The sequence below is a fragment of the Symsagittifera roscoffensis genome, chromosome 4 (assembly GCF_963678635.1).
Source record: "Symsagittifera roscoffensis chromosome 4, txSymRosc1.1, whole genome shotgun sequence".
Taxonomy (NCBI): Eukaryota; Metazoa; Xenacoelomorpha; order Acoela; family Convolutidae; genus Symsagittifera; species Symsagittifera roscoffensis.
The window spans coordinates 69,244,338-69,258,368 of NC_087065.1; the positions used below are offsets into that span (position 1 = coordinate 69,244,338).

Consider the following 14,031-nt stretch of genomic DNA (forward strand, 5'->3'; position numbering starts at 1 on the left):
GAATGTGACCAGGAATCATCCAACCATAGTGTTGAGATTTTCATGTTGAATTTGTAATTTTTCAATCGAAGCTTAAGAAAAGGATTTTAAAAGTTTTTTTTTAAATACAACAATATGGTATCTAATAAAGAATCTTCATCCCTCTTCAGAAAAGTAAATTAGCACTGGAGCTTCAAATTGAGATACCTTATTTTGCTGCATTCTAATTGGTTGGAAATTCAAATAACTTTATCTGCGTAACAATATTCTCCCCCTTTCTTGAATTAAAATTTTTTTAAAATAAAAAAATCATACAAAACGCCATTTCTCGGAAACCAAAAGGATTTGGGCAATAATATTTGAAGACCAGATGTACATTCCTGAGTGTACCCTGGCAGAACCCCACCATAGAGTAAAAACTTTCATGTCTTCTTAATGTTTTTTTTTGAAATCCTATCGAAAAAAGACAAAACCATAAAAAACGTCGGACCTCGTTAAGCAAAAGGATCGAGCAGTAACATTTTGAGGTCTGAATGGGGAACCCTGAAGGTAGTCTAACAACCTTAACTTTAAGAAAATCAATTTCTGCAAAAAAACACAGACGAAAATACTAATAAGTTTGCATTGCGAAAGAAGCTAAAAACTGTACAGCTAGTGCAAGCATGCTTCTCGAGATGTGTGGTTAGAATCGAGTATGACGTTTGAAATTGAAAACTTTCTAATCATTGCAAAATACAATTTAGCTTATACGTGTAAAAGTTTTTTCGTTACGCACGCAAAACTGATACGTTGAAAAAGCTTAAACAATCAACACTAAAACTTTGTTGAGTTTTATTTGTTGTCCAAATAAAACTTTCAGAAGAAAAAAAAAGTTAAATATTCAAACTGCTGAAATAAATTTAAAAAAACTTTGAGTAACAAAGAAAATCGCTCATTGAATGTGATGTGTCAACTAAACTGACAAAACATAAGCAGGCAAAACAATAGGCCGACTATTTTTTTAAACTAATTTTTTCACCTTTGGAAAAAAGGTCATGACCGGATACGAACCTAGGTCCTTTGCCATCTCAGGCGTCGTCGTTACCTCAAGACCAAGTTAATCGAAGACGCTGAAGAGATTGAACTTAATATAAATCAAGCCATCAAACTATTCAACAGTTATTCAACAACAGATTATTATACAAGTTGTTAACCAGATTTGATAATTGCAAGCGTAATGATCAAATTTATATACTATTAACAAAATTTAAATCAGGTGTAATTAGGTGTAGCACCAATCATGTCTTTCGACTTGTCGAATGATGTCTCCTCCGAAACTAACAATTAAAAACGCTACCTCGATGTCAACTATTGCCATTAAAAACACGGAACCTTCAAAACTCTGTGATTAAAATTTTAATGGGGACAAGCCAAGTGTCTCATTAAAAAACCATTCTCTCAGATGCAGAACCTTATCCATACTATAAAAATTTCAAGCGCAGTATCTGATTTTTAAAAAAATTAAGACAAAACGAGTGTGGCCAGTTTCTGTGCAAAAGATAAAGTGTTGCTACCACAGTATTTCAATAAAAAACATGTTTCAAACTCAATTTTTACTAAGTTATATTTTCGTACGACTGAATCAGCTTTAGAAACTTATGCCAAGCTGCATTTTGCAAACACAAGCAACGGTTAAAAATGGTGAAATAAAGAGAAATGTTTAACAAAGCTTCGAAAAATAAAAACTTTAGACACTCCAAACTGGAATCACCAACCTGGAGATTATTAGTATCACGTCCTCGCATCTGAGCCATTGTCGCTCAACAAAAAACACTAGCAATCAATAAAGCCGATAAAATTGATGCAAATAAATTGCTAATGCTATGTATCAAAGAGCACCTATATTAGTAAGTTGGGTTAAAAAAACTAAAAAATGATTCGTAATACACAGAGGCGAAGCGGAGCTTCGCAAGCATTGCGATACAAAAAAAAACATTGTGAATGGAAAAAAGAAAGAAGTCAAAAAAATTCTGGAAAACTAAGTTGAACACATTACTTAATAAAAAATTAAAAACTACAACAACAATAATTTCATGTTTGTATCGGATGAAGTTCATAATCAGCCAATAAAAAATCTTTTACCGAGCTGCAACATGGCGACAAACTTTGGGTCGCAAAATGTTGAGCCGAAAACAAAACTATTGTCATAATACATCGCATACGGATATATTTTGCCCGCAAAATTACCCAACATAAGTCGACCAAGCCAATATAACAAACTGAATCTCTTTAAATATTTTAAAAAATGAAAAAAAAACAGACTTGTTAAACTTACAAAATATTGAAAATTCAGTTAAAGTGACAATCTGTTTAAATTGGAAAAGAACCTATGCTTGAAAAGTAAGTCATTAAAAACCTTACCACATTAGTTAAAAAATGGTGTTTCAAAAGTAACGGAAAATGAACCGTTAGAAACTAGGACGAAAACAACGAACCCTACAAAATTGAGAAGTTTTTTTGTAAAAAAATAATTATATAATTCAGGGGCGGATCTAGGATTTTCTCGAGGGGGGGGGCGGATTTTCAAAAAAAAATTTCCAAAGTTTTGACCTTTTTTTAGGTCGACCAAATTGATTTTTCGAGCTCTCCCAAAGCACTGTTTTACCCCTATTTTGGCTAAATTTTCTGCGACGCAGGCAAATTTTTGAAAAAACAGTCAAAAAAGCCGTTTTTGGGCACTTTTTGAAAAATTTTGACAAAAAAAATCGTTTTTTTTTGGCGCGCGCTCCCCCTCAAAGTTAGTATATATTGGCGCCGAAGGCGCCTTTAGAAAAATTTTAGGGTCGGTCTGCCCAAAATGGATTTCTGAAAAAGTATCAAAGGGGGGACTCTTTGGGTCGGCAGGGGGTCGAATCCCTGAGGGGGGGGGGGAGTCCGCCCCCCCCCCCCCTAAATCCGCCCCTGATATAATTACCACCTGAAATGGGCTTTATCTAATTACAAGTTAAATTATAGTAGTTTTAATTGAATTTTCAAAAAATTGAGCATGTCAGAAGATGGAGTCCAATTGAGGAGGTCAATTGGCAGGATCATCGAGATAACTCTGCTGGTTACAGCAACATTAAGTTAAATGAATGTTGAAATGTCAGCAGTAAAAATCCCTCACCCTATACATAAACACTTCTAGTATTCCTAACTGGTAGAATTCTCTACAAGGTATCACATGAGAAAGATAATCAAAAGATCCGCAATATGATTAAATTTAGAATTTGGTAATAAAACTATGAACTCACGAGCACCGCATTATCATCTCATGGGAATTTAACTATCACTTCATAAACATTTAACTACCATTTCGTGAGCAATTAACTAATATCTCGAGAACAACTAACTGGTCTTAAAACTAACACAACCAATTTTAACCACTAATTAAGCCCTTCAAAAAAACTTTTAAGCACTGGAAGAAACACACATATTTGAAGCAGCCATATCTGTCAGTTTATGTATTTTAATATAATGCTTCTTCATGTAAGACTTGGTTTTCAATTTTATTTCGCAAATTTGACATTGCATTATCAAGTCTGCTCCTCCAAAATGCTTCAACTTATAATGCGTCTTCAAATGACCTTTCTGTGTAGCTCTATAATCACACATTTTGCAAGATAAATCTGTACTTTCGATTTCCGGCATCAACTTCAAACTTATTAAATCGTGTTCTAGCAAAGCAAAATTGCTTTTTTGTCTTGCAAATTTATTTGACGTTTTCTGAACTTTTGCAAATTTTGGAGCAATGCTAATGTTCGATTCAGGTTTTCTTTTTTGAACAATTTCTTGAAATAGAGCACTCGATTCGGACGTGTTTATGGACGGTATAAAGTCAACCTCGCCCAACACTTCGCCGTTTTCTTTACCAGTAAGGTCCAGTGATATCCGATTGCTTAGATCAAAAACCGGAAACTTCAACGATATCTTCAGCTCAATTGAATCCATCGTTTTCTTAAAAACTTGCTGAAACTCAACTTTAAACACAAAGTGTCGGATTTCTGAATCTCTCAAAAACTGCGGAGAAAAACGAAGATAAAAACAATTAAATTTACAACAAACAAACAAAATCGGAGACAGAGGACTCACTATATGTACATCTAATGTGTTTAGAATCATTTCACAATTAAATACATTTATAGCCAAGGTGAAAAACAAAAAGCCTCGCAAAACTTCACATCTGAAAAGCACCAGAAGTTGCCTATTCGGTTTTTATTAATACTCAAAACCCAATAGAGCCATCAAAGATGAATAGAACTTACGGCGGAAAAAGAAAAACAATGCTCACAATTCCTCTGCGTAGCAAAAACGGAGAGACAGTTTTAAAATTAGCACCAACCTTTTACAGGCAAATCTCATCAAAAGAAAACCTTGCACTCATTAAAGCAATCAAAATAAACGCAAAATACACAATCATTGCACTCAATGAAGTTAATTCCCAGAGAAAAAGAAATACCTCTTAATTTCAATCGAAAACAACTTAAGCTGACATAATTGTAGTCAACGCGTCTAAAAACTTGACTAAGTCTTCAGTTCTGATATCGATAAAGTTGTTTTCAAAGTATCCGTTGTAAAACCTCGCTTTTGTCATGTCAGCTGCTGTTTCGAACGCCTTTCCGAAAATATTCGAGTATTTTTCCTCCATCAAAAGCAGAGGAGGGAGGCCCAGGACAACTGTGTTCTCAGCATCCGTCGAGGAAGGAGCTGTGATGACGAAACTTTTGTTCCCCAGTCGCGTGTTGCTAGATACTATGCAGTTGACAACGTACAAGCCCAGTAGTTTGAAAGAGTTGAAATTTGCAAAAAATTTGGCGTCTTTGATACTGGCACTCATTGAGACTAGCACGAATTGACCTGTGTTTACAGCACGATTTGTAGACAGGACGTTTTTCGTCTGAAAAATATATATTGTGTATAACTATCACTTTGCTTCAGACTTTAAAAAAGCTACTAGTATATACCAAACTTGGATCTACATAGATTTTTGAAATATTACACTCTTAAAAGATTTTTTTTTGAATTAACAATCAGAAAGGATTCGCAGACATTGACCTAGAAATTAATAGTAAGAGCATATTTAGCCGACAACTAAAAAACTGGTGGTAGTAGCAGGTAAGATAATTCGTTCTGATAGATGTCATATAACTTTCACATGTTCAGAACCGATTTGATCAGTAGAAATAAAACCTTCGACTAGAAGTGTAAAAAGAGTATCGTTTAAAAAGACAAACTTATAATATGAAGCAAAACAATTCGGATAGACAGATTTAAGAAGAATCAGCCGAAAAAAAATTGCATGCAAACTGAAAATTTTAGGAAACCTTGAGACATCAAGTTTGACTGAAAAAATAGCTTTTGCACGCAAAAACTTTCTGAAATAGCTCATTGCTCTTTCAATTAACTATCCCAACTGTTTGCAACTCCCCATACCTGTTCACAAACGGCTTGAAGGAGAATCTTCGCCTTTTCAATCGAATCCGCTACCATATTGCAGTTTGTGTAAGACATGGCGTCGAGGGCATTCATGAACCTCTCAGTTGGACTCGTGTTTGCGCCCGAAGGGTCCTCCAAAAGAGCATTCATCGCAATCGTCACATCCAGGGCACTGAATTTGTTCATCACTCCGTATTGTGCCGTGAACGAACTGAACCAAATGTTCGACTTGATTCCCTGTCTATACAACCGTTCATACGTTGCTATGATTTTAGAGCTGCACTCTTGGCGAACCTTAGTATCGATCGATTTGAATTTGCGCTTGCAGTTTTGTAAAGACAGTCCAATAGACGAGAGGAAATCGAGATGTTTACGCTGACCTTTTAGGCTCCATAATTTAAATTGCGACATCGTAAACAGTGATGAATAAAAACTATTCCATATACTCCAATGCCTGTACAAATACAATCTTAGCTCTCGCTCTGAGCTGATCTTCATACAATCTACAGATACTATAGAACTAGGATCATTTTCCATCCAATTGTTCAAACGCCTGACATGGGATCCCAAAAAATCTCTTTCGTTGAGGTAGTTGGTTCCACTTTTACTGACTCGATTCAAGAAGTACTGGTCAGTAAGACCTATGATTCCCAACCACAGCAAATCATTCGTATCTTTTGAAAGCAGCCATGACAACTCGTACGCTATCTCTGCCGAACTACAACTAAAGAAGGTCGCCTCTTCATACGCTCTAAGAACCTGCGTCCGTTTGTCTTCCCATTGGCGTCTTTCTCGCTGCTTTTTCGCCAGTTTCAAATACTTCTCATCGTCGAAGCCTTTCTTTTTCTTACGTCTCGAGGAGCGTTCTGAGTTTTCTGGATTATCTGGATCTTGGTTCTCATCATTGACCGTTTCGGTTTCGTCGTCCGAGGATCCTGCCGTGTCTTCTAGACCTTCATCAACGTCACTCTCGTCTTCCTCGTCTCGGAAAACATCCTCAAACTTCGGAATTTCTTCGATCGCTTCTGTGTCTCGGATCAAAACGTGGACCTGCTCTGAGAACACATTCGTCACGCAAATTGGCCTATGAGCATCTATGACGTAGAAATTAATCATCCCCGGAGGCCTCAACAGCTCTAAGAGGTCTATTGTTGCTCCACAATTGATGAGCAAATAATCATTGCAATGTTCTCTGTGGTCTAAATACGCTTTCTCGATATTGTCCTCTGAGAATACTGGTACTAATGTGTATTGAATGCTGTCTGTTTTGAACAGGGTGATTAGAATACGACAAGCAGCCACGCTGTCTACTTCGAAGCTCGAGAGTAACACCACTCGTTTATTCTGCAGCTTCGCGTAGAAGTCCTTTTTAAGCTGCTTCGTAAGCATCAAAGCATCTGAAAGAAGTCAGAATTGAAAATGAATATAGCATTCAGCAAGAAAAAATGAGTTTCCAAAACTGAAAAAAAACTACAAAATATTGAGTTGAGCTAAACACATTTGCTAAGTAGCAAAAGTTATATGGTTCTCGATCTATTTGAAGACAATGACTAATATCGTTAAATTGCAATTATATTCAATTTAGATTGCTTCCTGCTTTAAACTGTGAAAGCACTCGGCAACAATTTGCTTACAAATATCCGGGGGATCCCATTTGTTTAATGGCCAATCCAAAAGTTCCATCATATCAGCTAAATTGGATCTCCCAAGATCTCCGATATCATTACAACATTGTGTGAAGTCATTTAAGCTCTTGTACCGAAACATATCTAGTAATATTTTCTTCCTACGCGTCATTTCTTTAGAAAGATTCTTCAAATTAAAGGACTCTACATTCTGATAATTTTGAATTTGTTCTTTGATTAGATTCCTCAATAAAAGATCAGCTTGATGATGAAAAGAATCAACACCACAAACTATCTTTTCAGATACTTCGATGCGTTTCAAAGGCATCCGTAATGCAAGCTGAAACACATTTTCAATCTTTTCCACGTCTAAGTCGTCATCAAAACTATCTGAGATCGATATTGATATGCTATTGTGTTCCCATTTGTTTTTCATCGGATCTGGCTTTTCAAAACGACTCCTCATTCTATCAAACGCCGTTCGTGGTACCAAAAAATCAGAACTAATTTCATTTCGTTTCGATACTCTTTGCCAGCAAACAGAAACTTCCGAGTCCAGGAATATTTGACAAAATCCCACTTCCAGAGATCTGGCTAGTTGGTAGTATGTATACCTCATGCTCTGCAAGTACATGTTATCGTCAATCAGAACTATTGTCGACGGAGACGAACTTTCATTCAACAATTTGAATTCATTGACAGCTTGACGACACTGGTCGATGATTTGTTGTCTTCGGTGCTTCCAAGAAAGCATAGTGAGGTCAGAATCAGGAAGTATCAGTTTGTCATAGGTGAAGATTCTAACTGTGTAATCCAGGGATAATTCGTTCAGTAGCTTCTCAGCCAGTGTGGTTTTACCAGCACCTGAAACATTCATAAGCTCTTTCTCTCAAAATCATATTGCCCATTTGCTTGTTCCAGACTTGCACTAAGCTATATCTATATTTGTTGCGCAGCTTCTAAATCATTGTTCGACCACTTCACGAAATGGAAAGTAATAAAAAGGGATTTCTTATCGTAACTTTCGGTACCCCAAATAAATTTAAGAAAACTGAAGGTTTTCAATTATGCTATCTCATTGAAGCCCTATTAATTACATCATGTAAAAAAAGCCAGTATTGAGAAAAAAATCTGTTTTTCAGACTGATGTCTTTATGGGAAAATCGAGTCACTTCACAACGAGAGTCACATATTGTTCCGACTACGTGAAGGTCACAAACAATCATCCGCAAACAAGCAACAACACATAAGATTTGAGCGCTTTTGACTCTTTTTCACTCCCCCTATTTGAAATTCAATGTTGAAAAATCACTTTAACATTATTATAATGTAATTAAATATGGCATGGTGAACAAACTGAAACTACTGATTGTAAACAGATCTGTTCCTCACACTTTACATTGTAACATCACGCATTTAGCCATAAGATTTAAAACGTTAGCTTAGAAACTAATTTGATATTTTATGAATACTAATTTCCGCCATTGACTATTTCTTTATAACGAAGCAATATTGAAAGATCATAAGACACAACGTTTCAGCGACGCCCACTTCACCCGATGTGTCTCAAAAACAGAACATTGTGCGTTCTGTGCTCTCCCATGAAGTCCGAAAAACGAGTATAATTTGCAGTTCAAAAGTATCAAAAATAGCGAACAGACAGTTATGAAATGCCAATGAACAAGGAAACCAAGAAGGATAACCGGTTATTGAGCAAGTAAGCACATAAATTTCCGATAAAAAATATTTCTTTGTTTTTAAAATTGTATCGGTTTTTATTTTTGGTGTGATGAGAGGATCTGAACGCGTTTTTTTTTAATTTTGGTGGTTCAAACGATAAAACAAGAGGCAAGTAAACAGATATAACATCAGTCGAAACCATCTAAGCCAAAAAAACCTGTAAATGAAAAAAAAAACACGAAAAAAAGAATAAGCCAGAAACGGAAACTAAAAACAAGAGTTGATTTACAGGTTTCCCACTCTTTAACCTCACGATATTTAACCCCCTATGTTTACACCCCCTATTTCATAACCCCGTAACATGATAACCCCACAACAATTTAACCCCCTTTTGATGACGAAAATTTGTTTCAAATTAAGTCCTTTTTATAAGTACAGGAGTAGTTCAATTAAGTTTACTAATTGAGGCCTGCAAAGCTAGTCTTAGTTCACTTGATGCCTCTAGCATCTCAAAAACGATGGCATTTCGATTAGTTAGAGAAATACTCTCTCACTCACGCGTTTAAAACAGAGATCACCTACATGGTGCTAATTGAAGGCAACAAAAGACGTTTGTGAGTTTTTTAAAGAATCATACTGCCTATTTCTTTAACCATTGTTATGCCACTCTATCAGATCAGATATAATGTTTGAAGCGTCATTCCATTTTACTTTATCTTCGAAAGACAAACAAATGCTAGTGGTATCAGGCCACGAGTATTAACTTAAACGCAAAAACAAGACAACAACAAATTGGAACTGCTCGAAGTACCAAGCCCATAAATGCCGCGCAACAGCAATTGCGGGTGGAGAAAACGAGGGGTCAACATAATCACGATATTTCCACGGGCAAACCTGATGCTCGACTAATTTTGAAAAAAAAATCAAGGATCTAAGCAATAGTAATACCCCAAACGTCGCAGTCGCAACCGCAACCGCTATTCAGCCCATTACAGATGACATTGCCACTCATCTAGCCCTATCAACCAAAGAAAACTTAGTTCGCACCGTACGAGCGCGCAAGCAACGAGAAGAAGTCTTACCAGTCTCCCCAGCAACCAGAAGTTTCGAAATAATCGAACTTTTCAAAAATTTTATAAGATTTGACGGTGGGCAAAATGATCACGAGAGGATTATTTTATTCGGCGACCTTAAATGCTACGTGTGCTTGAAACATCCAACTTTTGGTTGGCTGATAGAACTTTCAAAGTCACCCCGATGTTTTATCAACTTTACTCCATACAAGTTAGTCTTTCAGGAATATATGCGTTCCTGCCAAATAAAACAGTAAAAACTTACCATCATTTCTTAGAAGCCCTAAAAATATTAGCCCCTGATACTAGACCTAAAAAAAATTTGCTGAATTTTGAGCAGGCCGCTATTCAAGCGTTTTAGAAAAACTTTTCCCGAGTCCAAGCTGTCGGGATGTTTCTTCCATCTTTCACAAAGTTTTATGAGAAAAACTCAAAATGTTACCCGCACTGTCTTTTGAAAAAGAAGAAATAGGAAATTCATACAAAAAAACAGTGGAGGAAATTCAAATAGTTTGCAATCGCACCATAAAAGAGCCGGAAAAAATAGCAAAAGTTGACGAGCTTTACCTTTATGTTGGATCTAACTATATAAAAAGTCTCGTCCCGAATCGAGAAGTCCTATTCCCTCCTTCATTATGGAATCAAAGGGAAGCGGCATCATCGGGTTTGGCCAGAACAACAAATGCTGAAGAGGACTGGCATTATGGCATACAGTCATAGTTCAGTGGATCGCATCCCAGTATATGGAAAGTGATAGCAAATTTGCAAAAAGACGCTTCCGTCCAAAAATTTTATTTCTATAACGCCTCGAGTGGGCACCAATTTACAAAAAAGAAAAAACACCGGGTGCTCAAAGAAAAAGTGCAGAATATTATGCAAGTTTACTAAGAAAAAACGGATATGCATTTCTTTCGCGCTATGGTGAACTTGAGTTAAATATTTGCTCTTTTGTATATATTTTCAATTTAAAACTTTGTTTGTCAACTTTTTTGAGAAAAGACGTCTCCTTGCAGCCTCCCGGAGACGTTAAAAAACGCATTGACTTGACTCGCATTTGAAAAATGCTGTCTCTAGCAAATTAAACCCGGAACAATCGCTCCTTTGGATGGGACGCTAGGTTGGGACTAGGGGCTGACAAACCCTTTAGACATTTCGTTGTATGCCGACAAATAAAAAAAATGACAAGTTTGGATGGTTCGAAAAAAAGGATAAGTTTTACTTAAAATGATCGGTATTTCAATTTAAAATGGTCTGCTTAGATCAACTTTTGTGTCACAACCAGTTCTCATTCCAGATTTCATTGAAATTCAACCAGTTAATCTTTTATGCGCAGGAATTGTTTCAAGATCAAGTTCAGTTTTCGAAAAATCTAATCAGTTTTGGTAACTAGTTTGAATCATGTCGGTCCGATTAGTATTCAAGTTCATATTAAAGTCTAGACTATCGGCAAGGTGATTTCTGTTCAAATCTAAAACGCATTTAGCAGCGTGCATGTTAATTCAGTTTGGTTCGCAAAATTTTTCGCAATTAAAGCTTTGATGTTTACCGACGATATGGTTCCGAATCCCTTTCAAGTAAGTTCACTTTGATTATAACAATAGGTATTAAAAAGGGGTTAAATTGTAGTGGGTTTATCTAATTTCGGGGTTATGAGAGGGGGTTAAGAAGAAGGGGGTTACAAAACATGTGGTGATAAGCTTGGGAACCGATTTGCAACCAACAAGGAACATTCAAATGGAACGGCCCTTTAAAATGCAGAGATGCTCAAAAATACCTGCTGCCAGTCAATCTATTCTGCTGATTAAATCATATGGTAACTGATATGGCATTCTGCTCATATGGTAACTGATCAACCGTATTTTTTAAACTAGTTTTTACCCCGAAAAAAAATCCATATTTCGATTTTAAAAAAAAATGGAAAACTTGTCTGATTAATCTTACTTATTTTCTGAAAAAGGCGCAAAACATTTCCGAACTTATAAATTTGCACGGCTTAACTAGAATAAAAAGCAATTATAAGACCTAATCGCTCACTTTCCTCGCTTGAAATGAGATTAAAGCAAACTGGAATATATATTTGAATTTTTTAAATGTCACTCGAATTACGACTGGTAAGGCTTTAATATGATTGAACACTCTCGAATTACGACTGAAAAGGCTTTAATATGATATAACACTCAACTAGTTCAAATAATTATTTGCGGTACCTTATTTTGCTTTGAAAACAAAAAAAAATCAAAACATACCCGAAGACAAAATTCCTATTTTCGATTGCTGGAACAATGATTGACTATTTTTTGCACCTTTTTCAACTTTAGAACTTCGGAAAACATAATGGAGATGATTTTTTTTATTGCGCGAGCCTTATTTTTTTGCTGAAACTAAGAAGGTTTTTGTTAAGTCTCACCATCCAGCCTCAGCAAAAAAAAACCCATAGGAAGAAATGCGCTTTATTTCTTGACACATTTTTAAGCTGATCATCTGTTTCCTCGAAAAAATGCTCATCTTGTTAACATTTGATTTGAATTTCTTCACATTTGAGAAATTGTTCCAAAAATCAAACCTGGCAATCCACAGAGAAGACATATCGCTATGTTGTTTTGCGCCGTCATGAAAGTTTTCTCAGTTGATATCAGTATGGACTGCCTCTCTCAGTTGATATCAGTATGGATTGCCTCTCTCAGTTGATATCAGTATGGATTGCCTCTCTCAGTTGATATCAGTATGGATTGCCTCTCTCAGTTGATATCAGTATGGATTGCCTCTCTCAGTTGATATCAGTATGGATTGCCTCTCTCAGTTGATATCAGTATGGATTGCCTCTCTCAGTTGATATCAGTATGGATTGCCTCTCTCAGTTGATATCAGTATGGATTGCCTCTCTCAGTTGATATCAGTATGGATTGCCTCTCTCAGTTGATATCAGTATGGATTGCCTTTATCTTCAGCGTACCAAAACTTGAGCTCCACAATCTGCCCTGTTTTCTCAACAGCAATTTTTTCGATGTGCTTTGCCCACAGACGTCCCGCTATTCCGTAGAGCAGACAAGGAAAGCCAAAGTTGACTACTTTGAGTGCAGTAAATAGATAATTCTCTACCGACAAATCCTGAAACACCAAAAGAATCTATGAACTCTGTAATAGTTTAGTTTAGAAGACCATGACAGCTTCAGCATGCTCAATCTGTAAAATGATAAACATAGCCAACAGACAGTTGGAAAAAGTCAATGAACGCAAAAAAAAGAAAAAATATTGACTTGTTTTTTGAAAGAATTAAAAAATACTGACTTGTTTTTTGAAAGAACTTCACTTTCAAATTTCAAAAAATATTTATGGCCATAAAGCTCTTCGAATTTTAAAAACAATTTATGATTGACTCTTTTTTGAAAAAAAAACTAACCCATTTAGGATAACTGGATGAATAGTAAATTTTTTATTTTGCCAACAAATCTGAAAATAAATCCACTTTCGAAATTAGAATTCGATCACGTGTTTCGGGACTTTTACACTTTTGCTTTTCGATAGTGGAGTTTGCCTTCCTTTTAACAAAAGAAATGAACTGAACTTAAAAAATCAAAAGTCAAACCGTGAAAAAGTTCCTGAAAAAGAACAAACAAAAACAAGGATAGTAACAAACAAACATAGCCAATCGAAGATTGGAAAAGAGTAACGAACGCAAGTAAACACAAAAAAAACACTAAATTTTTTTTAAAAAAATCATAACTTTCGAATTTCAAAGAAAAAATAGATGCCCTAAAAGCTCTTTGAATTTCTAGAACAATTTATGACTGGCGCTTTTTTGATAACATGAACCCAAGTAGAGAAAACTGTATCAATAGGTTAAATTTTTATTCCGCTGGAAATCTAAAAACTAAATTCCCCTTTTGAAACTTGAAATCTTTCATCTTTTTTTTTGCGCCATTTCCACGTTTGTATTTGGAGAGTGCTATTTATGTCGCTTTCAGCAGTTGAATTTCAATTGAACTCAAAAACGCATATATAACTAAGTGCATTCATAAAAGCATCAATATGTATGAATGCACATCTGTTAGTTATTAGAGACTTTTATGCACATTTAAAGACTTTTTCCTGAAAAAAAAATCAGCGAAGTCTTCACTACGTTCATTACTCTAAATAGATGGCCTTAAAGCTCTTTGAGTTTGTGGAACAATTTATGATATACACTTAATTGTTAAAATTAATTCAATTGGAGAAAAATG

At 35.7% G+C, this 14,031-nt stretch overlaps 3 protein-coding genes across 3 annotated transcripts in view; 1 reads left to right on the top strand and 2 right to left on the bottom strand.

Moving 5' to 3' along the window:
* The first annotated feature begins 3,655 nt into the window (after positions 1-3,655).
* LOC134845118 (ectonucleoside triphosphate diphosphohydrolase 6-like) overlaps positions 3,656-14,031 on the top strand; it is a 344,283-nt gene continuing 333,907 nt past the window's right edge. Inside the window, exon 1 of the mRNA XM_063861975.1 lies at positions 3,656-3,668. The gene's annotated coding sequence lies outside the window, so the exon portion shown is untranslated. The remainder of the gene's footprint in view (positions 3,669-14,031) is intronic.
* LOC134843889 (cell division control protein 45 homolog) lies at positions 4,032-6,826 on the bottom strand. Its single transcript, XM_063860214.1, has 2 exons — positions 5,431-6,826; positions 4,032-4,894 (listed from the first exon to the last, which is right to left on the bottom strand). The coding sequence occupies exons 1-2, from the start codon at positions 6,820-6,822 to the stop codon at positions 4,481-4,483; spliced, it is 1,806 nt and encodes a 601-aa protein (XP_063716284.1). The 5' UTR covers positions 6,823-6,826; the 3' UTR covers positions 4,032-4,480.
* LOC134845202 (L-seryl-tRNA(Sec) kinase-like) lies at positions 6,994-12,736 on the bottom strand. The gene is made up of 2 exons (XM_063862098.1): positions 12,375-12,736; positions 6,994-7,922 (listed from the first exon to the last, which is right to left on the bottom strand). Exons 1-2 carry the CDS (start codon positions 12,421-12,423, stop codon positions 7,015-7,017), a joined length of 957 nt encoding a protein of 318 aa, XP_063718168.1. The 5' UTR covers positions 12,424-12,736; the 3' UTR covers positions 6,994-7,014.

Coding starts and splice junctions, on each gene's coding strand:
- LOC134843889 (XM_063860214.1), bottom strand. CDS start 6,822: ATGCTTACGAAGCAGCTTAAAAAGGACTTCTACGCGAAGCTGCAGAAT. Junction 4,895..5,430: donor TTCAAGCCGTTTGTGAACAG/GTATGGGGAGTT, acceptor TATATTTTTCAG/ACGAAAAACGTCCTGTCTAC.
- LOC134845202 (XM_063862098.1), bottom strand. CDS start 12,423: ATGACGGCGCAAAACAACATAGCGATATGTCTTCTCTGTGGATTGCCA. Junction 7,923..12,374: donor TCTTCTCTGTGGATTGCCAG/GTTTGATTTTTG, acceptor TGAATGTTTCAG/GTGCTGGTAAAACCACACTG.